We start from the raw sequence: 27,014 nt of genomic DNA, 5'->3' as shown, positions 1-27,014 counted from the left end.
AATTTTAATCGGAGCAACACCTGCTCTAAATTTAGCATATGCACTTCTATATTTACCGGGCATAGTAATACTTAAATATTTTTCTGTACAATAATTTGATTTAAATAGCCTGTAAGTACGCAATTTACTGCTTTCATTAGCTAGTAAATTTAAATGCCAATTATTTTGGTACATAATAAATAGTTTGTTTTCAATATCTTTAATAACAGACTTGCTCAAAATACATTCAATATTACAATACTGATTAAGATCAAGTTCTTTAAACTTTGTATTCACTCTACAGTTCCAATTTTTTACTTTATTAAAACTGATATTATTACTCCAAAGAAAAATTTTCTTATTAAGTCTACAATTAGACATTTTATTAAATCGTGACCATGTCCTAAATATGGAAGACCATTGTTTAACAATACATGGTTTCCATCCCATATCTCCATAAAGTGCTAAGTTAGGGGTATATCTACCTACTCCCATAAAAAATCTCATAGCCTTATGTTTAACAGCGTTTATACATGAAAATTCTTTAGAACCCCAAATAGAGGCACCATAGTCAATCACTGACCATACAATTGAATTGAACAATTTTGTAAATACATCATATTGAAAACCACCATGAGCTTTACATTTTGCTATTAGTAACCCTAATGCCCTACTGGCAGATTTGGCAACTGTTTTTGCCATATCCTCATAACTCAAATGTTCGGTTAATAATAAACCTAAATATGTATAATTTGATACTTTATCAACACATTTTCCATTAAAAACAAAAGGAAAATTAGTACATGGCACAGAAGGTGTTCTAAAATGCATAACTTTTGATTTTTCTAAATTAACCTTTATCATGTTTTTATCACACCAATATTCTAAAGTATTCAAAATGATTTGTAATTCACTTTCACTTCTGTTAAGAAAACTACATCGTCTGCATATAACATTATACACACTTTTTCTTCACCTATGCTAATATGATTATGTCCCTTTAGTGAAGGACGTGCTGTTAATGTGCTCTTGTTATTATTCTAGAATAGGACAGTTTTCATACATCTTCAAAGATCAAGAATTTGGTGAGATCATTCCATACATTCAACAGCACCATATTGATAAAAAAAGAATTTAAATACATTTACAGTTATTACTTCATAAACATGACTGTATTGATTTTCAAAATCAGATCACTGTGAACTGTTTTCAGCGATTCACAACATATATAATATATCATGAACAATCTAACGGAACTTAGACCTAGCGATTTACTTGTTCACTCGAGTTTTATAGATAGCCAATTTGATCCTTTTGATGATCTTCTTTCGTCACAAAGACAAACTAACATTACAATAGATGTTCCTTCCAACACAAGCAACATAAGCAACGATACAAGCATAACAGAATCGATAATAAAATTTATCCAAGAAGAACTTTTATCTTTACCTAAAGACAGCTTTGTGTCTAAATTAATTGATAAATGCCAAAACGCTCACTGTGAAATTGACGACATTCGCTACGCACTTCTGGAAATTGCAAAATGTCAACATAACTTTCCATATCTGAATGCAACTCTTAAAAAGCGTCTTTGTCCTAGAAAACCAAACGGTGAATCAGTTGAAAACAAACTTGGTAGCGATTGCTATGCGCTTTATTTAGCATCACTCGGAGAATATACGGAAGATTTAAGATTAACACTTAATACTCGTTCGCATACGCAAAGTGCCCGAAAAATGTCTACAGCAGATGAAAATAACCAAACACATTCCAGCGAATTTTCTCAGAACTTGTGTCTGAAAGAGTCTCTCGTGCGCATAGAAAGAGAAATTAATACATTGAAAGGCGACTACACTCAGGAAATCGAATATCTTAATAAAACAGTATCTGTATTAGTACGAGAAAACAAGCAACTGGTCAACGCTAACCAGAAAAACAATGACCGGTTACGGAACTTTCAGAATCAAATTTCATCCTTACGAGAAAACAACGAAAACTTAGCTAAAACAGTAAACAACATGAGTGTCGTTACACATGAAGCGGAAATGACATGCAAATCAAATAAATTAGCAATTGAAAAAAGTTCAGGAACTTTCCGAAACAAACTGGATGAATACGAAAACAGCATTCAACAGTTAACAACAGATGTAAACAAAATAAAAAACGACTTTAAAACAGTAAAACTAGACGTTAATGAACTACGTTCAAGCGTGAAATCTGAGTCATGTAGAATTAACCAGCTAAGTGATACAAGAGCGCAAGGCGTTGTAAGTCTGAAAACAAAGACAAACATCATGAGTGATAAACTGAAAGAATTTGACGATGAACTCAAAAAAGTAAATATTGATTGTTGTTCTCATGCGAAGTCAATTAGTGATTTGCGAAAGCGTATCATAAACACCGAGAAAGATGTCAAAGTCCTTGACAAGTCTACAAAATCGTACGCAGACATTCTAAAATCTAAATCTGAACAAGTTAAAGCTTCGGCTGAAGCATTAGATAATTGCAATGTGATCGAATCCGATTTGAGTCAGTCCAAAGAGCCAATTCAAAGGAATTCCATTAATGAACATTCCAATTCTCTTGTTGACTCACACACAAAACACGTCAGATCCTCTGATGTTACGAATCTGTCCGTTTTAGTCAAAGACATACATGCACAAAGCAATATTGTTAATCCAGCTCCGTCTACTTCAATAGAAAATAAAATCAAGAACACCAACAACAATATAACTGGAAATGAACAAAATACAAATATACAAGTGCATTTTCCAACTTCCATGTGTAATCCCACAACCGTTGACAATTTTCGTGGATTTGTTAAAAAAACAAGACACCGTGTATCCAGATTCTACGTAGGTGGTATCGACAAACACAATTCATGTGAAGAATCTATGCGTGAATATCTCGCTGCAAGAGGTGTTAATGTAACACATTTAAGATATTTTGATAAACAAAATCGACGAACAGCTTCTGCACAACTTAATATCGATGCTCAATGTGAAACCTTAATACGGGATCCGTCTTTTTGGCCTGAAGGCATTTTTCTAAAAGAATGGCTTCCATGGTCAGTTTTTCTATCTACAAAGACCGAACATCCATAAATGTCTTTAAACATAGCATGTTGGAACTGTCGCGGAATAATGTCCGCAGTACCATATCTACTAGAATTCTTAAATGATAATAAGATTGATATTATTTGTTTATCTGAACATTGGCTTAGAAAATCACAATTCCACTTCCTTAATTCAATCGATAAACAAAACTATTTAGTATTTGGAAAATGCGCCGATGAACACTGCCCTGAAAAATACAGTTATAGCGCCCGTGGAGGTGTTGCGATTATGGTCTCTAAAACTTTATCTCCGTATGTCACAGAATTAGTAATTGATAGCAATAGGATATGTGGTATCGAACTTAAACTTCCTAATTTACCTAGTATATTTTTTCTGTCTATATACTTACCAGCAATTACACAACCCAACGAAGCATTCGTTAATGAACTTGAATACTTAATGGACACATACAAATCGTATTCGAACCACGGGACGGTGTATATTCTTGGTGATTTCAATTGCAAGATTGGTGGACCCCGATATTCGTTTACTCAAGATCGTCGTAGTCAACTTCTTGAAAGTCTCCTTATTGACAATAACAGTATATCATTACATGTTCAGGACTTTGCCAAAGGTCCGGTATGTACATTTCAATCTTATGAGGATGGTCCTAAAACAGGGATAGATCACATAGTCACAAATAACGAAAATACACGAGATATTTACAATGTGTTTGTCCCAGACGAAAGCATATTTAACGTTTCTGATCACAAGCCTATCGCGTGTACTTTACTAATCGAACAATGTCGTGCTGATAGTGACAACTTATACGAAAGTGTTATGGCTGACAAAGTATCGTGGACCAAAGCGTTAGAAATGAATTCAGTTAATGACTATTCATTTGCAGTCTCACAATTTTTATGGTCTGTTCAAATGCCGTCACTACCAGCGACCAAAGAAGATATCGAGCTCTACTATAAGACTATTATAGTTGCTGTTCAAAAAGCTGACAAAGAAACACTCCCACATAAGCAATTTGTGAAACATATAAAGCCTTATTGGACGAAAGTCGTAGATCTATCACACAAAACAATGCTAAATAAGCGCAGTTTATGGATACTGAACGGAAAAGTTCACGATAGAAGCGATCAGTTCTTTGCTGATTACAAACATGCAAAACGGACTTTCAGAAATGAAATGGATAAAGCTTACAACGAACATATTATGAACATTGCCAACAGAATGGAAGAGTCTATCGACAATGATCAAAGATATGTATGGTCGGTCTTAAAAAGCAGACGTAAACAGAAAACTTTTTGTCGTGAACTAAATTTAAATGGAATAACTCATACAAACGAAAGTGAAATATGCGAAGCATGGGCGGACCATTTTGAATCCATTTTTCAGTTTGATAGCAAGCTAACAAATTCAGCAAACATAAATTTGGTAAAACATGAAGTGAATAAAATACGACAAACGCAGAAGGAAATCAAAGCTCCAATCAACCCATTTGAGTTTGAAGAAATTTCCAACATTTGTAAAAGTTTATGTAACAACAAATCTACAGGTTTAGACAACGTTTCATATGAGCATATAAAATATGGTGGTAAAACATTGCAAAAACACTTATGCAATCTATTCAACCTAATAATACAAACACGTTATACTCCTCTAGATTGGAAAACAAGTGTAATTATACCGTTATTCAAAGGTGGAAATAAAAACAAAACTGATCCCAATTCGTACCGCGGTATATCGTTAACAAGTTGTATCGCCAAGATATTCGAAAAGTCTCTTTATCCTCGATTCGACTCCTTGCACATAAAGTTTCCACATCAATCTCAGATGGCATACCAAAAGGAATTATCAAGTATTCATGCTTCATTTAACTTACAAGAACCGATTCGTCATTATATTGAACGTAACAGTGATGTTATTGTTGTGCTGTTAGATAGCACGAAAGCTTTCGACACCGTATGGCATGATGCATTGTTATATAAACTACATAAATATGGAGTTACCGGTGATTTATGGCTGCTCATAGATGAAATATACAGTGACATGCGTAGTTCTGTACTGTTCAATGGTAGGCTATCTCGTTGGTTTGAACTGAAACGAGGCGTTCGCCAAGGTGGCGTCTTATCCGCCCTGTTATATTTAGTATACATAAACGATCTTTTGTGCGACATTGAAGACTCTAAATTGGGATGCGTTCTTCTAGATATCAGTGTAAGCAGCTCTGTTCAAGCCGACGACATTGCGTTACTCTCAACAACAGAAAAAGGAATGCAACAACTTATTAACATTTGTCAGACATATAGCGAGAAGTGGGCATTCAAGTTTTCTCCGACTAAAAGCAACGTCTTACGTTATTCAAAGAAGAACAAGAATGTTACAAGCAATCTAACTTTGTATAATGACATCATACCACTCGTGACGTCTGCCAAACATGTCGGTATTCTTCTGAACTGTAAATTTAGATCAATGGACCAGACGTTGAATGCTTGTAGAGTGTTGCGATCAACTGCTCTTTCAGTTCTAAATTCTGGAATTCATCCATCAATTTTAAACCCTTTGACGTGTTCCAAGATAATACTTCAAATATGCTACAGCAAAGCTCTATATGGTTGTGAGTTATGGAACAATTTGACTCAAACAGAACTTACGATGTTAGAAAGATCTCACAGATTTGTGTGTAAAATTATTCAAGGGCTTCCAAAACGAACCCGTTCTGACAAGTGTACAAGTCTTCTAGGTTGGTTTTCAGTTGAAAGCATTATCAACAGATGTAAACTTTTATTTTTTGGTAGACTATGTAGGTTAAAGTCTTCTGCGTTACCAAAACGAATAATGATAAGCAGACTTATGGAATTCAAACATAAATGTGTTCCAAAACAACTTGGTTTTATACCTGACATCTATAAAGCAGCCGAAAAATATAACATTACAGATTATATTGTTAATTTTGCAAATACTGGTTCTTTCCCATCAAAAAAACTTTGGTCAATTATTGTAAATCAGAATATAAATGCAAGTGAAGAAACATGGTGGTCTTACCGAATTTCATGCGATAATGACTTTTATATGTTTAGACATATTCATTCTGCAATCAAACCGCATAAAGCATGGACAATTGCGAAACAGTTTCCCGAACTTCGTGTCTCCGCCAAGTATGTGATTGACTTATGTTCTATAGTACGCTACGAAGATGAACATTTACTTTGCGACAAATGTGGAAAGTTCTTCTTGAATATCGTTGAACACTTACTGGTATCCTGTGATTTTATTCAAGACAAAAGAGATGATCTATGGGAAGACATTATTAACATTAATCCCATTCAGTTCAGTGTTTATATGGACAGTCTTTCGGCACATGAATTCACAACAACAATTCTCTCTTGCAATACGTCATATGAATTAGAAAATGATGAATTAACTTTTTTCTCTAAGACTTGTGTTCGTCATGTTGAAACAATCTGCAGAGATTTCTACAATCGATAGAAGATGTGTCCGTTACCGATATTATAGACAGTGCTAATTTTTTTTCTCATATTAACTTTAAACGGTGACTTTAATTCTTTGTTTTTTGTAATTTTCTGATTTATATATTTCATGTACACCAAATCTCTATAATAGAGGAAATAAAGTTATATATAATACTTAAATATTTTTCTGTACAATAATTTGATTTAAATAGCCTGTAAGTACGCAATTTACTGCTTTCATTAGCTAGTAAATTTAAATGCCAATTATTTTGGTACATAATAAATAGTTTGTTTTCAATATCTTTAATAACAGACTTGCTCAAAATACATTCAATATTACAATACTGATTAAGATCAAGTTCTTTAAACTTTGTATTCACTCTACAGTTCCAATTTTTTACTTTATTAAAACTGATATTATTACTCCAAAGAAAAATTTTCTTATTAAGTCTACAATTAGACATTTTATTAAATCGTGACCATGTCCTAAATATGGAAGACCATTGTTTAACAATACATGGTTTCCATCCCATATCTCCATAAAGTGCTAAGTTAGGGGTATATCTACCTACTCCCATAAAAAATCTCATAGCCTTATGTTTAACAGCGTTTATACATGAAAATTCTTTAGAACCCCAAATAGAGGCACCATAGTCAATCACTGACCATACAATTGAATTGAACAATTTTGTAAATACATCATATTGAAAACCACCATGAGCTTTACATTTTGCTATTAGTAACCCTAATGCCCTACTGGCAGATTTGGCAACTGTTTTTGCCATATCCTCATAACTCAAATGTTCGGTTAATAATAAACCTAAATATGTATAATTTGATACTTTATCAACACATTTTCCATTAAAAACAAAAGGAAAATTAGTACATGGCACAGAAGGTGTTCTAAAATGCATAACTTTTGATTTTTCTAAATTAACCTTTATCATGTTTTTATCACACCAATATTCTAAAGTATTCAAAATGATTTGTAATTCACTTTCACTTCTGTTAAGAAAACTACATCGTCTGCATATAACATTATACACACTTTTTCTTCACCTATGCTAATACCAACATTTAACTTTTTGACTTCATCAATTAAATCATTAATGAAAAAATTAAACAATAATGGTGAAATTATACACCCTTGTTTCAAACCAGTATTAACAGGGAACCAGTCATATAAAATACCATTCAACTTAATACAAGACTGAACATTATTATACAAAGATCTTAATGCCTTTATCATTTTAGAACTAACACCAAGTAACTCTAATTTACTAAATAACAATGCTCTATTTATAGTATCGTATGCCTTTTTAAAGTCAATAAAAGCAGCATATGTAGACTGTTTACGTAGTTTTCTAGACTCTATTATACTAGTTATAGACAAAAGGTGATCAATGGTGTTACGATCTTTTCGGAAACCATTCTGCTCATCATGGATAATATCCGATGCATCAAACTTTTCCCGCAAACGACAGTCAAGAACACCACAGTACAACTTGTAAGTAGCTGGAGCTAAAGTTATTCTACGATATGAAAGAGGATCTCTGGGGTCAGACGACGAACATTTCGGTACTGGTACAATTACACCTTTGGCCCATAGAACAGGAACCTTTCCCGTATTGTAACATTAAACAAACGAACTAAAAATGATAAAGCAGTTTGGTTTTTCAACACTTCTACTGGTAGCTCATCAAGACCGGGCGCCTTCCCATTTTTAGCCTTTCTTATTACATTAAATATTTCCTCACTTGTAATTTCGCAATCCAATTAATAATCACATTTATCTTGATCTTTAGAATCGACATTTTCAGAAGGCTGTATACAATTTTCTACATTTAACATTGAAGAAAAATCATTTTTCCATTTATTCAAAACTAAAATTGGATCTGTTGATACCGAACCATCTTCTAAATTTATTTCCATCGGTATGTTACGTTGCCTTTCTGCACCAATGCCTATCTTTCCAATTTTACGCCAAAATTCTTTCGGATTATCACATGAACTGGTCAAATCATCCTGCATTTTATACCAATAACGACGCTTTGCCTGTTGTACATTTTTGTCAAATAATTTCCTGTTTTGACATAATAAATGGCGCAACTGTTTTTTAGAATGACAACTTTTGGTTTTAAGATACATAGTTTCCGATTTGCACACCTCGTTCCAAAGGTCTGTTAATTCTGTACTCCACCAAGGTTTCTTGATTCTCCGATGCTTATTACTGGAACCGTTGCTAATTTTAATGATCTTATTTGGGATTTTTTCCGACATTTCCGACTTGATACTATTAATAAAGCTTTCATATGTTTTGTCAATATCACACTGATTAGCTTCAGACTCTTCTAGTGTACATAGTATACGATCTATATCCGATACTTAATATTGAAATATGACTTGTATTTTATGATAATACATAACATATATAAAGGTTTTGGATGGACACGGATGCGGCCACTTTCATTTTTGACAAAAACAATCTGAAAAGTGACATTTTTCGACATATTTGGTAGATTTTTCATATTTGAGCTTGAATCGGATCGTTTTTAATGACCAAATCAGTTATAATATTTCCCATAAACTAATTGATTCAAATGAAATAGACACTTTTAAAAATGTTTAAAAATAGATCAAAATCTTTCTTCGGATGAACCTGAAATTTGAGGCCAAAATTGGTCCTTACCGGACCTACTCCTTTCAAAAAGTTTATAATCGGTATTCAATGTGAAAAGTGAATGAAGAAATAGATCATTTATTATTTAAATATTTATACCATCTCGTATTCTGAATTTGCAATTCATGATGCATATTTACATATTTTAAAATTTATTAAAAAATGATTTTCAAACACTCTTTGATATTTTTGTAATCTTTACTTACAATGTATTTATTTAGTTTCGGAAGATAAACAAGTGGTTTTCCTTAACTACTTTTAACGGAAACTCCTTTTTTTTCTAAAATTTTATGGAGAACCTGATTTTCAAAATATGTATATAGATATAGGAAGATGTGTTGTGAGTGCCAATGAGACAACTCTCCATCCAAATAACAATTTATAAAAGTTTAACCATTATAGGTCAATGTACGGCCTTCAACACGGAGCCTTGGCTCACGCCGAACAAAAAGCTATAAAGGGCCTCAAAATTACTAGTGTAAAACTATTCAAACGGGAAAACCAACGGTCTAATCTATATAAGAAACGAGAAACGAAAAACACTTATAAATTACATCAACAAACGACAACTACTGTACATCAGATTGAACATTTAAAAAAAACTATAGATTGGATTTTTTTGGCATTTTTGCAAATACCTCTACAACCGTTCCCATGATTACAGAGATACCTTTGACGCCATTCGAATAGTTATTGGTAGATAAACAAAGGGCATATAGTGAATATGTGCCAGAATGCCGATTATAGGTCTTACGGAGGTCCTAAATGCCAAAATATGCGTGAAAATTAAGAAACAGCCAATATTTAACAATGAAATGGACTGCTGCGACTCTTCGTTAGTGTGATGTCCATTTTCACTGAACTAGTACATAACTTTATTCAGGGGTCAGCTGAGGACCACCTCCGTGTGTGGGATTGTCTCGCTGTGTTGAAGACCCATTGGTAGCCTTCGGCTGTTATCTGCTCTTTGGTCAGGTTGTTGTCTCTTTGACATATTCACCATTTCCATTCTCAATTTTAATATTTGCCACAATACCGATATGACGAGTCACGGGGGACCTTAATGCTAAAATATGCGTAAAATTTAAGAATTAGCCTATTTAATTTTGAATACGGCAATGTACTGCTGCAACCCTTCATTCACTAATAACAGAGATACCATATACACTATATAAAAGCTTATTGATCAAGGAAAAAAAGTTATTTGTAGATATGTGTCACAATGCCGATTGGAGGGGTTACGGAGGACCCAAATGCCAAAATATGCAAAATAAGTAAGTAATAAATAGCCTATTTTGAATAATGAAATGGGATATGAAAAGATATGATTTAAAACACTAGAGTTCTAGCATTACGTCGAAAAGTTGGTATTGCGATACGGAATAGTTGTGCCCATTGTTGAACACGTGTTCCTTTACGGTATAGATTCCCTAATATAATCGCGAAGCTGCATTTAGACCCAACGAAGCACCACTTGACATATGTCTATATACAAAGTTGCAGATATTTTCTAATTTTTTGTTGTTGTTCTGAGATGTCAAAACCATTTATCTGGATGAACTTACTCTTAAGTAAATTCAAAGGTAAAAGTGCTCGTTGTCCTTGTTAAGACCGTTATATCTTTCTGTAATCGTAATTTCATACTAGAATTTTTAACAAACAAAACGAATATAAATATAAGGAGATGCGTTGATTCGTTTAAATTTTTCAGGTCGTTATAATTTAGTCCTGGTATCTATGACGAGTTTATCTATATGTTCATGTGTGAACTGTAATGGTATAATATATATATAAAAAAGATAACATTTCATGTTCTATATATCAATACGGAAAAATGGTACTCTGACATACAAGTGAGAGGTTTAGCTAGCTATAAAACCAGGTTTAATGCACCATTTTCTGCATACGGAAATGCCTGTACCAAGTCAGGAATATGACAGTAGTTTTCCAATCGTTTGGTGTGTTTAAGCTTTTGAATTTTCCATTTATAAGGGACTTTCCGATTTGAATTTTCCTTGGAGTTCAGTATTTTTATTATTTTACTTTTTTCTTATAATATTCAAATACAAATTTTCTCAGTTCTCCATTAAAAAGTTAATAAACATATTCTTATTGTTTTATATAGGTAATTCTTATCCATTATATCAGTGTTGTAAAATATTATTTGAGATATAGTAATATGTTCACATTTTTTAACTTATCAGGTGTTTAATTAACTCATTCTCTTTTAGCTTTCTTTTTACTGTTCATATCAGTCATATTGTTGATATCTTTTTTATTATCTTTGTCTTAAATAGTCGCTTTCGCAAAATCGCTCTCTGTTTTAGTTTACGCTGTAGGAAATATTGGCATTTTGTAACAATCAAAATAGTATTATACATAACGAAAGAAATAATCTAAATACATGCCCTTTTATCAAGTACTGGCTTAAAAACACTGACATGACAAAACGATAAAAAAGAGGCGATAATTCTAAGAGGATAATACAAAATATCATAAAAAGACAGACATAACCATGGCAGAAGAAAAAAAAATACTTACAAACAAAACCAAACAGTCAAACCGAAGAGACAAACGACTGTCCAATACAATCTACGCATGACACTGAATATTGAGCTACAGGAACCTCACTATAAAACTGGGAATGATCTCAAGTGCTCTGAAAAGATTAGCAGTTTCTTCAATTACGTACTGCAGATCAGAAGTAAAGGAAACGTTAAAACTCTGATCGTCTTATCAAGCTTATACATACTGTGTAATACATACTGTATATTGTTGAATACGTAAATATGTTGAGCTCAAGATGTTTATGTTTGTTTGTGTCTTTTGGTTATCGTTTCATTAACGCATATCCGAACAAATTTCACTCATATTCTTCATGACCTGTATATATTGTCTGTTTTTTTTCCTTTTAAAGAATTGATCAAGGCAAATGTCTTTTTTCTGGATGTAGCTCTGTATATTTTTCCTAGACATACATGTATTCATACCGAGTGTTATATTTGCTTCACTTAAAAAAAAAACACATTTCGAGCGTCACTGATGAGTCTTTTGTAGACGAAACGCGCGTCTGGCGTATATATTAAATTTAGTCCTGGTATCTATGATGAGTTTATTTGTAACATTTTACCAATGCTGATATATTGTAAATTCTTTATTATTTCTTCACAGGAGTTTATGTTCAACAAGTCAAAAAATAAAATTTAAGAAATTTAGTTAGAACTAGTTTGCATGCTGTGTAAAAAACCTCATTAAAGATACCACGCTTATAGTTTTGCACGCCAGACGCGTGTTTCGTCTTCAAAAGACTCATCAGTGACACTAGAATAAAAACTGTCAAAATTCCAACTAAATTACAGTAAACACAAAACATAAAATAATGGTTTTTTAGGTTTTCTTGTTTCTAATATTTACCGGAGCGTTGTACTTCTGATGCGTCATGCATGTTGTTCTGTACAGATGTTTTTGATTCACTAGTTGTGTCCAGGCTAGTTGTTGGACCACGGAAAGTTTGGCTCCATTGTTCAAATTCCAGCTTATCTGTTGTAGCTATGGGATGAACTAATTACAATGTACGAAAGGTATGAGAACATACATTACAAACCAGTTAGTCTGAATAAGGCACTTTTTGTACTCTACTGTTCTGATTTGTACTTGACTTAATTTGTCTGCATTTTACTCAATATTTTTCGACTGTTGTCTGAACAATAGGGAACAGTCTGAACTTGAACTCGACCTTTATCCTAACAATACTTCAAAGGATGAAACAGTCTTAAATATTAGAAGATGTGGTATGGGTGCCAATGAGACAAAATTTATAAAAGTAAACCATGATAGGTCAAAGTACGGTCTTCAACACGGAGCCTTGGCTCACACCGCACAGTAAGCTACAAAGTGCCCCAACAATTACTAGTGTAAAACCATTCAAACGGGAAAACCAACGGTCTTATATATATAAAAAACGAGAAACGAGAAACTTATGAACCACATCAACAAACGAAAACTACTGAACATCAGATTCCTGACTTATGACAGGTGCAAACAAATGCAGTGGGTTTAAACGTTTTAATGGTACCAAACCTACTGCCCATTTCAGACTTTAACAACTCTGTAGTGATGATAATGATAAACATTGACGTTAATTATGTAAATAAAGGCAACAGTAGTATAACGCTGTTAAATAGTATTAAATCGACTAAGCAAAAACAAATCAAAGTTACAAACTAAAACCGAGAAAAACAAATCAACTTTAAGAGGACTTAAGTATGAAACGAACAACTCATCAGGAACTATTGAAATCAATAGCGAAAATATATTTATACTTATCTGGAGTTACCTGTTGCTGTTGCTGTTTGATCTTCTCTACCAAAACTTCCTTATTTCTTCAAATAATTAAGGTCTTTCCTTTTTCTATGAGAAAAGACCTTACTGTACTTTTAATGATTATTATTATTATTATTTCCTCCAAACTTTAACGAAATTTCCCAAAAAAAGTACGCGACATGTTGAAATGATTTTAGGTATCTAGTATCGGTTGACCAAAAGCTATCTTGTGGTGAGGGCATGCCTCCGTAACATTTTCTTTATAGCGGTTATCTCCCCTAACACCGAAAACCTGTTATCATTCTAACTCCATAACCATGATAGTTAGAAAAAAAACCAAAGGCTGGAATTTGTTCAGGAACAGACCCTGGTTCTTCTTTACATTTGGATCGAAAAGGTTCAACGACTTATTGGTAGGGTTATGCACCTTGAAAAATTAACCAATGTCGGTTGGCCACTAAAACCGTAAGTTGTAGCCACCTAGGATCATCACCAATGCTCATCAATTCACGTGACCATGGAAATTGACCTAAGGTCAAAGGTCAAGGTCATGACCTAGATTTTGACCTTAGCTTGTTATCAGATTTACTCAATAACCGTACAAGATGGCTTATAAAATGTAACGGAGAAAATGTGTCTTGTCGAGATTTACATTTGTTATGTGGGTTCAGAATTATTGGACCAACTGTTATGGAACTAGAGCACTGTTCTTGGGGTTCGAAACGATGATTGTTTGCTTATAACTCAAAAGTGGTTAGAGATAGAAAGAAACTTTGAAATGCTCAAATGTTCAGCATATTAAAATCTTCAAAGTTAGGTCAAGGTCAGAGGTCAAGTCCCTAGCAACGACATAAAACACCTAAGCAACCATATATTTTTAAACTTAGAAGGCTATGAATAATATAAATATGAAATTTTAAATACTGGAAATGACATTTTTGTCCCTAGCAACGACATAAAGGTCCTTAGCAATCACTTATTTTTTAAAACTTTAAATACTATGAATAGTACACATGACATTTTTAATACTGGTAGTAATATTTTTATCCTTAGGAATGATTTTTGTCCTTAGCAACCACTTTTTATGAACATAAAAGTCCTTAGAAACCATATATTTTCCAACTAAGAAGGCAATTAATAAAAGAAAAAAGGAAAGACCTTTCAATTGTTCATGTTTATCTTCTATATGAAAAGACGTTTAGTATTACAAGCATAACATAGACATATCAAGTTTGCGCTTTCTAAAAAGCTATGGAGTGCTTCGCTCTACCCTAATTTAAGGTAATATGTGTGCATGTGGTTGTTAATTGGTATTGGTAATGTGATATTTTATATATTGATTGATATAAAATGGATGTACTCTTAGAGTGTGCGTTATCCACCCATGCTTTAAAAAAAAATCTTTTTGAAAATTAAAACAATTATAAATAGACACGACTCTTGTGGGGTGCCTTGCTGGAGGTGTGCCTAGATTTTCAGAAGTTATAAGCTACAGATAATGCATTTTTGTAAACATTGTATAGGAACATTGTTAAGCAAAGCAAATCGTGCAAATTGCAGAGTAACAAAGCAAATAAACACGCATAAGTAATTGATATTTCAATATTGAATTTATTTGTGAAATGAATGCATAATAAAACGAACATGAATTAATGACAGTTGATCGGAACTGAAATACACATAGTTAATTTTCCGGCATTTGATGTCTTATCGTGTCTTATCAGCCGAATCCAATCAGAATCTATACGTGATAAGTAATTTATTCAAGATGGCGTGTATTTCGACCGAAACTAATAGCTCCGCACCGTGATGCGAAGCAATAATTTCAAAATTACATTAGACATTCAGGTGCTAAATGTTCGCTTATTTTATTAACACTGTTTGGTATACTATCAGTATCAATTAGTTTTAAAAAAAGTATTTCCAAATACCGAGCTCCGAAACTACGGATGATGGCAGGTGCCCCAAAGTAAAAGTACATTCTGCACCATATATACCATCCGTTGTGTTACTGATCTTAAGGTATAATTTGGTGATGTCAATTTCGAGGACCAGAGATCGGGATTACGACTAAGATACATTAGACTTAATTGTGGCTATTATTCTAGAAACGGGCGCTATTAAAAGTTCGAGTTTCTTTTAGGGCAGATATTGAATTTATTTCATACAGTCGTGAAGACATGAATTCTAATTTGAACAACACACCTTACAGCTGGAGGTGATTCAGGCATATTATCGATGTCTCCTTTATTCATTTTTATATGTTAGAATCTTTGACTTAAAAGTCACTGATCCTGCAAAAAACGTGTCTGAAAAACAAATCTTGTTTTAGAAGGAGTGGTCAAGGAACATATTCACACAAGATGGTTTGACAACTATACTACCAAGTAGAAAATGGACAAATTAATGAGTTAATTGAATAAGGAGATGTAATATGAAAGTTTCCAAAGTTTCTACTATGAGATCTCTGAGAATGTAAATCCATTAAAATGGTTAAAACCTTAGCAGTTTGGTTCTATATATCTGATTGTTTCAGAATGTTATTCTTTCGCATTACTTAAATTTGTCTTCATTATACTACGAACTGAGAATATACACTTCATAAGAAAATATTTTTATATACATATCATTACAGCTTTCCATGTGAATAAATACTTTCTTCTCTTTTGTTTATATTTTGGGTATTCAGATCAGACACACTCATGGTTGCACTGTTAAGATCAATGTCTACATCAAGAGTCATGTCAGTATCTTCTTCGTGTTCAGTTTCTGCTACATTTTCTTTAACAGACGATACATTCATGGAACAAATACTATCAACACAATAGATAGAAAAAATGAATCATGTGCAATGACAATTATAGAATGGTGTGTATAACAATGAAATAGCACTTATAGTTGAAAACGCATAAAACATTGGAATTGTGTGTTGTTTTATGAACTTGAATAAAGGCAGCAGTATTTTACCAATGTACAAGTCTTATAAATCGACTATGGCTATATAAATCAAGAATCAAACAAAAACTGAAGGAATCGCAAGAACTTGAAAATAAAATCTATGCTCAGAAAAAAAAATCACAATCAGGTATAAGACACACTCGTTATATTGCAGAGCAGGCGAGTTTTTTGTTTTTTTTTAGGTAGAATACCGTAAAACGCATCATATCGGTAAACCAATTTGAGATGGTTACCGTGAACACTATGTAGTGTCGATTGAGTGATAACAAATTGAGTCATTCACATTTCTATTTCTATATTAAAAGGTATTACTAGTTATTATCAAATGATGAATAAGTCCTTTTGGCTTTTATTATGTCTTTGATTTAATTTTGTTTTATCTAATTTTTTTGACATTACGTTCACCAGATTTTCTGTTGCTGATGTTTTTCTATCATTAGTTAAAACTCTTTGTTAATTTATGCAAATGTCTTTTTTTTTTTTTTTTTTTTTAGAGTTTACTGAGACCCCTATGAGGTTCTTCACTATTGGAAAACTTTTGTAAAAATAGTAGATAGCATTCACATTTGTAATGAATTGTTACAGATGCATCACAATTTAAACGATTTAACAAGCATTGCTTAAGAACGTTGGATGAATAAAATAGAGAATGGAAATGGGGAATGTGTCAAAGAGACAACAACCCGACCAAATAAAAAAACAAGAGCAGAAGGTCACCAACAGGTCTTCAATGTAGCGAGAAATTCACGCACCCGGAGGCGTCCTTCAGCTGGCCCCTAATATACTAGTCCAGTGATAATGAACGCCATACTAATTTCCAAATTGTACACAAGAAAGTTTATATTCTTACATGGTTTAGTAAAATTTGTAAATCAAATTTTACACTGTCATTCATGAATCAGTGTCTGCGGATTAATATGAGGTTCGTATTGCTAAAACTTAGTTTTCTATGTAGTGTTTTATAGACTGTTGGTAAACTTTTGGTTTTCTTTGATTATTGCAATGTTATTGTCTTTCATCGTCGACCTATGACTTTTGATTGTCCCTTTTTACTCGATTGTAACATTACTGAATATGACTTCTAAAAGTACAGTAGTTACTTTTGGATTCGAGCGTCACTGATGAGTTTTTTGTAGACGAAACGCGCGTCTGGCGTATATACTAAATTTAGTCCCGGTATCAATGATGAGTTTATTTGCAAAGGCCGTACGGTGACCTATAGTTGTTAACTTCTATGTCATGTGGTCTCTTGTGCAGAGTTATCTCATTGGAAATCATTAAACATCTTCTAAATTTTAAATCGATTTGTTACAAATGCGCAGCTTAAGCTGCTAACCTAAAAATAACACTTGACTTTACCCTCGGGTTGTCGTGATGTTCATGATTATTAAACTTTAGTTTTCTGTGTAATGTATTGGTGTTGTTTTGTATCTTCTGCCTCTTTGTTTTAAATTAATTTTTATTAGAAAAAAATGTCACCAGTATACAGTTATATTGTAAACATGTAAAATATTAACACCTTTTATCAGGTTGAAAGTGGTTTTTATATTGTATGATATACTACCTGGTATATTGAATGGGCAAACTATTTCTTTCTTAACACTTTTAATGAATATTCTGTTGACTGTCAGCTCATCTAAAACTGTCCATGATTTGATTGAGAGACACATCAGAATAAAATTGAGAATGGAAATGGGGAATGTGCCAAAGAAACAACAACCCGACCATAGAAAAAAACAACAGCAGAAGGTCACCAACAGGTCTTCAATGTAGCAAGAAATTCCCGCACCCGGAGGCGTCCTTCTGCTGGCCCCTAAACAAATATGTACTAGTTCAGTGATAATGAACGCCATACTAATTTCCCAATTGTACACAAGAAACTAAAATTAAAATAATACAAGACTAACAAAGGCCAGAGGCTCCTGACTTGGGACAGGCGCAAAAATGCGGCACACCAGTCTGGTATCATAAATGTAATCCACAAACTGTTACATTTTTCTATTCCTCTTATAATTACATATTTTTTGGGGCAACACAGAATTTTAGATACTGCTCCTCTCAGTTTATATAAATCAGTCATAGATGTATAACTCATTACAAGGAACTTAACATGTTCTTGTTCGTCCTTTGAAACGATTCTTCATGTAATGCAGTTTTATTATAATTAACACACTGCAATAATGCAGGAATACTGATTAAATAAATATGATTAATTTGAGCATTGTCCTGACGTCTCTAAATTTATACGTAGTGTATTGAAACGCTTTCTGAAAAATGACCCATTAAAACAAGTTTTTTAAAAGTCATTCAAACCATTTGTTAATAACATTAGAATGGTATCATAATAACTTCCCTATCAACGACTTACCTGTACTTTCACTTTCATATCTCTCTATTTACATTCATACAATTTGTATTTACATTCTTTGATAAACGTAAATATACCCATTATTACCATGACCACCTAGACATAAATAGTTCAGATAACTCAAAGCATCTAAATATCATAGCATTTAACTGATTAAATACTCCATTAAAAGATGCACATACTAAATAAGTCGTTACAGTTCATTCACAAAATAGTATACATTACATCAAGTGATATTATTTTAGAATCGATTGACAATTACAAGTGTAAAGGTAGCTTCCACGGCTATATATAAATTGATTTTCTGGAAATGCATTTCCTTCTCTATTATTTATCCAAAATGACGGGTTGTCAGCAAACCAATATTTTTGTTACTTCTGATAATAAATAGTTCGGGTACTTGCTGGTGTACACAAGCGAAAACAGAAGTTAAACAGAAGTTAAACTGAGTAAGACAAGTATACTAGTACAACTGTTGAACAGCTACATCAAACATTGGGTATAAATGCAGGAATGGGGTACACCACATGACGAATGACGGTAAGATAATTGTTAAAATTACGATTAAGGTACACTTTTTACAAACGGTAGCAACAAAAACTGAGATTTGAAAAAAAAAACGATAACAAGGGACATTTCACAGTTGACGATAAAGGCCATCGTATATATACACCATTGCTAAAATATCGAAAACAATACCTTATGCATAATTACGAAACCGTGGTCTTCTTTCAAAATTGACCTTGATATGGTGATATTCAACTTTAACTTTTAAATTTGTAGTTATATCAATGATATTACTAGTATCTGATCAATACACTAAAAAGCTCGTTGTAATCATGGTATTGGCCTTCTGATACATTTAATCAAACTTGAGTGGTACATGTATGAAAGCATTATTTTTCTGTTGAATTGTTTTACATTATTTTTTTGCTTTCAAGGCTTTATACCTGACTTTACAGTATGGGTTTTACTCGTTGTTGAAGGCCGTAAGGTAACCTATTATTACTGATTTCTGTGTCCTTTGGTCCCTTATGGAGAGTTTTCTCATTGGCAATTTATCAAAAAAAAAAATAGGCTACATCGCTAGCTATAATTTGAAGGAGAAGGACTTAATTTGTTCCTTTTAAAAGATAAGTGAGTGCTGCGTTTATTTCTTATCGCTTACTTCTTGTGAGTATGGCGCGGAGGGGAAACTGGTGTTAAGACTTAACTGTAAATAATGCTTTTTTTCCACCAGAATTGAAATGCCTTAATTAATTTGGTCAAAACTATTTTGATACAGGTCAAAGTATATTCAGAGTATAGAATAAATGTAATAGTGAGCGATAATATTAAAATAATATTCAAAGATATTATTCTGATCATTTTAAGAATGGAAATTACGTAGATGACTGTGTGTAGCATGTATTAGATACTATAAACTGTGTCCTTTACATTTAAATTTTACTTTCGCTTTTATAGTGATTTGTATTTGTATAGAAATAAACATAAAAGTAATCAGTTAACCAACAGTTTCAAACGACATATTTCATTATGATATTAAGTTATTTGATAGTTATCATGGTTATATAGGACAATAACACCTTTGTATATTACTGTACGAAAAGTATATATATCCATTCAATTATACCGCGTATACAGTACTCCTATGTTGACTGCTCATACAAAACGATTTCAGTGATTTAAAACAATTTAACTGCTCAGTCTGGGGTCTAATAAGTACTGATAAGACGTTAAATTTGTGATGACACTTGGGCATTTACACATGTAAAACTTTATATTCAATATAAGACACCAGTCGTAAAAAAAGTACGTCTACTCGTAGTTCATTCAAGACATGGTAACAAACACATAGTGCTCATCTCTTGAAAGTGTTTATGTCTACTTCACAATGAGTATTTTAAGATGGTGATTTTCATACTTTTGTTATTTATATGACGTAGGTCATTTGTTATGTTAATTATGATAATCATTGGTAATGTTCACCTTGGTGGTTATTGATGACGTTTATCATTTCAGTCATTGCTGCTTTTAAAAATAGTGGTCATCAGTAATGCTAACAATGATAATAATGGGTGATGTTTACTGTGTTAGTCATTGGTGATGTTAACAGTGGTGGCCATTGGTAATGTTAACCATGGAAGCCATTGGTGACAATTGATCTTTAACCAAATGTCTTGGTGGGTTCTGCTAACATCTCCTTCCTCCAGTTTCTAAGCATGCTATAGTGTAAAGCAGATATCAATGTGACTCTAACCCTATTTCTCTTTTCTACATAATATCTTAATTTAAAATACTCTTCTCATTATAACCTGTCCCGTTGAATAGCTATCGCCTAAACGCCGACACACTAACAAAAAGTAATCGCTCAGCAATAAACGTAGCTCTGTGTATTGACTTTCAAAAAAAGATAAATACAATGTTTTCATCCTTTGTTTTTCTACTGAATTGTCGGTGATCTAAATTGTAGAGTACGAAACGAATTTAAATAGTTATAAATATTGTTATTTGTAGAAACCTAGTTACGATGATGTGTTTAAAATGTATTGGATACTGTATGATTATTCTAAGACCACTTTGTCCTTTCACTTTCACTTTTACTTTTACTTTCGCCATTATAACTATTTTTGTGTTATCTAAAAATATCTAAAAATAACATTATTTATAACTTTTTAAATTCGTTCCGTCCGTCCGTCCATTCGTTCATTCGTCCGTCCGTTCGTTAGTCCGTTCGTTCGTCCGTCCGTCCGTCCGTTAGTTTGTCCGTGTGTTCGTCGTACCGTTCGTCTGTTCGTCCGTCCATCCGTCAGTTCGTTCGTTCAATCAACAATCAAGTCCAATCAACTTGAAACTTAGTACACATGTTCCTTAAGATAGGATCTTTCTAATTTTAATGCCAAATAAGAGATTTTCTCCCATTCTCACGGTCCATTGAACATAGAAAATGGTAGTGCGGTTCGGTTATACGTGTACCAGGGACACATTCTTGTTGTATATTATATAGGCTAGAATGGTGAAGGCGTTCATACAGGGATACTCCTCGTCAAGCAATATTATTTGTATACTTATTTTATACCCTTTAACATGGAGGAGAGGGGTAATATCTTATGATAGTGTTTTTTTTCCTACTGTCTAAAACTTCGTCCATTCGTCTTGCTGTTTTATTTGAAGGATTTTCGCTTCAGAAACGGTTGATATAAATTGTTTGTAGATCCTAAAATGGCTAGCATGAATAGAAATAGAACACGTTCTCTAATACAACAAATACATTAGTCATTAGGGATATAAATTTCACTAGTCAAAGGTAGTCACTGATGGTGTAACGCAACGACGTCAGAGTTTAGCGTAGTACCCGAATGGTAAATGGTGATCATGGCTTGTGCTTACAGTGTCTCAGAACCATGGTGGTTTCAAATTTCCACTATTTATTAGAATTTTAGGACCTATATCATTATTTCTTTTGGTAAATTTGCTAACAGAGAACAAACCTTAAAAAATATAAAACCTGTAGTTAAAAATACAAACGGGTATAACCATATATTAAACTAAATTGTTATTCTACACTCCTGTGAGAAAAAAATATTCATGTTTTGTTAGTTTGCAGAAAACATTTTACCAAAATTGAAATAGTTTACTTCTGAAAACATAGAAAACAATTGTCTTTGATAGAACAACATAATCATTTTTATACTACCGCAAAATGTTTTTTTGGGATCGTATAATGGTATGATGTCGTCGTCGTCTGCGTCGTCCGAAGACACATTTGGTTTCCTGACAATAACTTTAGTTTAAGTCAATGGATCTCTCTATGAAATTTAAGAAGAAGGTTCAATACCTCAAAAGGAAGGTTAAGATTGATTTTGGAGATGATGGTCCCAACCGTTTAGGAATTAAGGACCCAAAAGGGGCCACAACAAGCATTTTTCTACTTTCAGGTGAATAACTTGTGTATACGTATTTCAATTGCTCTGAAATTGTACCACAATACTAAATACCACAAGTAGATAGTTTGGATTCATTTTGGGGGTTATAGTGCCAAGTTTAGGAATTAAGGACAAAAAAGGGGCCAAAAACATTTTTTGTAGTTTCTGGACAATAACTTGTGTGTAAGTTGATGAATATCATAAGTTTGGAGGTTCTATTTCTTTAAGGTGTTCCAATTTTTTTTAATCAAAAATTTTCAAGTTTCAAATTTTGAAAATTTTCAAGAAGAATTTTTAATTGCACAGTTTGACATTTATTTTGTGTCAGAAACCTATACTTTGTCAAAAATTCAAAGAGTATCAAGCTTGAATATTGTGTCCAAATTTGTCCCAACTGTTTATGGTTTAACATCTGCGGTTGTATCAGGCTACGCTCAGCGAAGCAATTTATTACTTTTAAAATGTTAACACTGAATTCTTGATCATCTAAAAATAACCAATTTTCTTTTTACAGAATGTTTGAATATACAACTTGTTGAACGGATATAAAGAGTACAATCTGAGTAAAAATACTGTAGAATAAAACCACAATATGGAGCTGAGACCATCAGAAATATTTTACTCACAAGATTCCATTATGAACAGATTTGGGGATTACACAAGCCATGGAAATACATATATAGGTGAAACATTAGACCAATTATTACGTGGCCATTGTAATGTGAATAGCATACCTACTATTTCTGTGGTGAAAAAGTATGGGAAATGGTATACATCAGACAACCGACGATTATGGGTGTTTCGAAAGGCAGAGGAGCTTGGCTTCCTAGAAACTATTGACGTAAATGAAACGTACTACCTAAATGAAAACAAATTTACAACGGAAAACGGTGGAGAGTCTATTCGTATCAGAGGTAGAACACCTGGTGGCAGTTTATGGAGATCGTGGAAACCAAAACGACCAAATTCAAGCTGTCAACGATCAATTTCAACAAGTTACAATTTGAATACAAGTAACGCTGTGTATTCTCAAAGAAATACAAGTCCGTCTTATCCTGTCAGTAACCCAACTACGAATCATTACCACCAAAACATGTCTTTAAGTAACAGATCTAGCATGTCAAGTGTCTACTCGGGTCGAAGTGAACAAAGAAAAACATATCAGCCACCGAGTCTACCCACAGTTCCAAGTCCTTCTCACGCTAACACAAATAGGGTTTCGAGTCCGACGATTATAAATCGGAGTACCTATAGAAATGACTCGTCGAATGTCGATAACAGACAATATTACAGTAATTCTACCAATACACCGACGATGGAAACCAATAGCCCGTATCAGTCATATGAACGTGGTGGATCTAGTTACCAAGATAGGTCTACAGATCGTGTTCCTTCAAGGTCGTCTAGTAGACAACAACCTCGACATGATTCAAATAACAAACAATCTTTCAAAGCTGAACGTGACATCAATAAAGGTTGTTGTACAATTTTATAACAATTTTCAAAAACTTGTTTACTTCAATAGAGACTAGAGACATGTACTGAATGACAAGTTTAAAAGGTGGGATGAACCTAAAATGTAAAACATTCATAATTCCTGTGTTTTTACGGTGGTGTTATTTTTTATATAATTCTATCTGTTTTGCATTTCGATTTTTGTTACTTCTTTATTTTTATATTTGATATCTTTAGACTAGCCAAACTTGAAATGCATGGTTGGTGAAAATAAAAATCGGCATTTCAAATTCTTCATCATCATTAAACATCGTGCAACGTTTAATAATCTGAAAGCATATAATTATCAAGATATACTTTATATTGTTTATTCATACAAATTAAAATATATGAAAATGCATATCAAAATACATTCAAAATATCAAAAGCAATGCATAAACTTGAAATGGGGAATGTGTAAAAAAGAGAACAATCCGACAATAGAGAAGACAACAGCCGAAACCCACCAAAGGGTCTTCAATGCAGCGAAAAACTCCCGCATCTGGAGGAGTCCTTCAGCTGGCTCCTAAACAAATATGTATACTAAGTGATAATGGACGTCATGTACTAAATTCCGAATTATACACAAGAAACAAAAATTTAAAATCATATAAGACTAACAAAGACCACAGGCTTCTGACTTGTGACAGGCACACACATGAGTCGGGGTTAAATATGTTTTTTGAGATCTACACCCTCCCCCTATACCTCTAGCCAATGTAAGAAAACAAATGCACAACAGTACGCGCATTAAAACTTAGTTTAAGAGAAAACTGAGTCCGATGTCAAAATAGGCAACAAAAGAAATAAACAAAATGACAATAATACATCAATAACAAAAGACTACTAGCAGTTACTGACATGCCACCTCCATACCTCAATTAAACCGATTGAAAGATTATGTCTTCATGATATGAATATCAAGCACAATTATGCTATACACATTTTGTTGTAATTGGCAGTGCTTTTTATTTGCTTTTTAAATGATAATGTATAAACATTAGAATAACAATGAATTGATTGGTTTAATTCATAGACATCAATTTTTCATTGTAACGCCTCTTATTGCTTACATTCACTTCATTCAAACTCTGTTTGATAAGTGTATCATGCGAAGTCATTGCTATTTACGAACAGATAATAGTACCATGTGTAAGTAAGGACGCATTAATAAAAGGCACTGGTAAATAAGTATCTTTACTTAAATGTTTGTTGTTGAAACAGGAGGGGATATCATACTTGTTTCTCACTTAATCTTAGTTGAAAAGAAGTTACCAGTATACAGTATATTTTATTATTTCAGCAACTGTCGTTAATTTTCACAGAAACCTGTAATTCAGTAGCTATTCTTTGGTCCTGTTTGTCATATTTGTTTTCCGTTCATTAGTTATACATAAATCGGTCCGTTATCATTTTTTGCTTAAAATGTCTTACTTTTGTCATTTTGGGGTCTCGTCTATGCGGTATGGTTTTTACTTATTGTTGTTGATCGTGTGGTCATCCTAAATTCTAAATAACTGTATCATAAGGTCTCCTGTAACAAGTAATCTTGTTGACAGTCAAATGTGGTCGATTGAACCCTAATGTATGAGCAGACACGGTCTAGACCAAAACAGGTTGCAAGATGGAATAGGCGACTACTGAACAATCTTAAATACGAACATCCATGACAAGTCACGGCAAATGTTACGGGTCGTTTCGGAGCTCATTTGATTATTACGCAAGAAGAGAGGTGGATGCGTTGAGACTAACAACGCCATGGCCAAAAGCAGTAGAAACTACTGAAAGACAAACAACAATCAAAATACAACAAACTTACAAACCAACCATTGATTGACATGAATTCTACCAAAATCTATTGACCATTTCTTGTGTTCTCGAATGGTGAGTAGTTCCTGCTCCACCTTTTTTACCCGTCATGATGTTAATGTTGAAACACAACCAGTGATAATTATAAATCGTGGCTGTAACATCCGGGCAAATAATGACGGATTTTGGTAACAACAATTAGAAGATTTCAATATCGGTATTCGAAAATATACATTCTTATTTGGTCTTACCAAATTTTTGTGGAAAGATCTCTTGATTGTTTTTCCTGAGAACATTTTATTTCTTCTTCGACTTAACACGTCTCTTGAAGTATCAAGTATACAGTTGTTTCATAAAAGGTCGATGTTATTGGGTGCTTTATTGAACAGTTATAAGGCTTTTGAAACTGAACTTGTTTAGCAGAAGACTTTCTCTTGTAGAAGTTATTTCCCTTAACACTGTTAATGTATCTCCTCATCAGTTACCAAAACTGATAACGATACGTTTTTTTACTTAATTGTTGGCTACATCCTCGTGATTTTTTTTCTCTGATTTGAATCGAAGTGATTAAATCGTATAGGAATTATCTACCTTTAATAAATAATAAAATCTGTCGTTATATTTTTGTTATTAATGTACCGTAGCATGCGTAGGTTGTTTCTTCTTTCATAGTCTTACTTAGAAATTGAGTAATCAAGGTCAAGGTCAAGGTAATCTGCTCCATTGTCACTGTTGTTTGTTTTTGCATTTTCTTGATACTTTTAAATCAGTGTATATATACCTATTATATTAGATTCGAAATGACATTTTGTCAGTTAGCAGTTAAAAATTGTCTTCTGTTTTCAGGCAAAAGTATAAAAACATATATTTTTGGAATCCATGTAATCAGAAGTGATATTTTTTAATCCGGATAAGGCAAATTATGTTCCTTATTCA

The 27,014-nt window shown here is 33.0% G+C and overlaps 2 protein-coding genes across 2 annotated transcripts; both read left to right on the top strand.

Annotated features, from left to right (window-relative positions):
• The first annotated feature begins 1,217 nt into the window (after positions 1 to 1,217).
• Positions 1,218 to 3,083, top strand: LOC139526740 (putative leucine-rich repeat-containing protein DDB_G0290503). Its single transcript, XM_071321905.1, has one exon. The coding sequence runs from the start codon at positions 1,218 to 1,220 to the stop codon at positions 3,081 to 3,083; it is 1,866 nt and encodes a 621-aa protein (XP_071178006.1).
• Positions 3,084 to 19,093: 16,010 nt separating this feature from the next.
• LOC139528814 (probable ATP-dependent RNA helicase ddx42) lies at positions 19,094 to 24,520 on the top strand. The gene is made up of 2 exons (XM_071325020.1): positions 19,094 to 19,389; positions 23,290 to 24,520. Exon 2 carries the CDS (start codon positions 23,368 to 23,370, stop codon positions 24,268 to 24,270), a length of 903 nt encoding a protein of 300 aa, XP_071181121.1. The 5' UTR covers positions 19,094 to 19,389; positions 23,290 to 23,367; the 3' UTR covers positions 24,271 to 24,520.
• Positions 24,521 to 27,014: the final 2,494 nt, after the last annotated feature.

Source organism: Mytilus edulis, chromosome 6 (assembly GCF_963676685.1).
Source record: "Mytilus edulis chromosome 6, xbMytEdul2.2, whole genome shotgun sequence".
NCBI lineage: Eukaryota > Metazoa > Mollusca > Bivalvia > Mytilida > Mytilidae > Mytilus > Mytilus edulis.
Note: the sequence above shows the minus strand (reverse complement) of the source record. Positions and strands in the feature narration are given on the sequence as shown.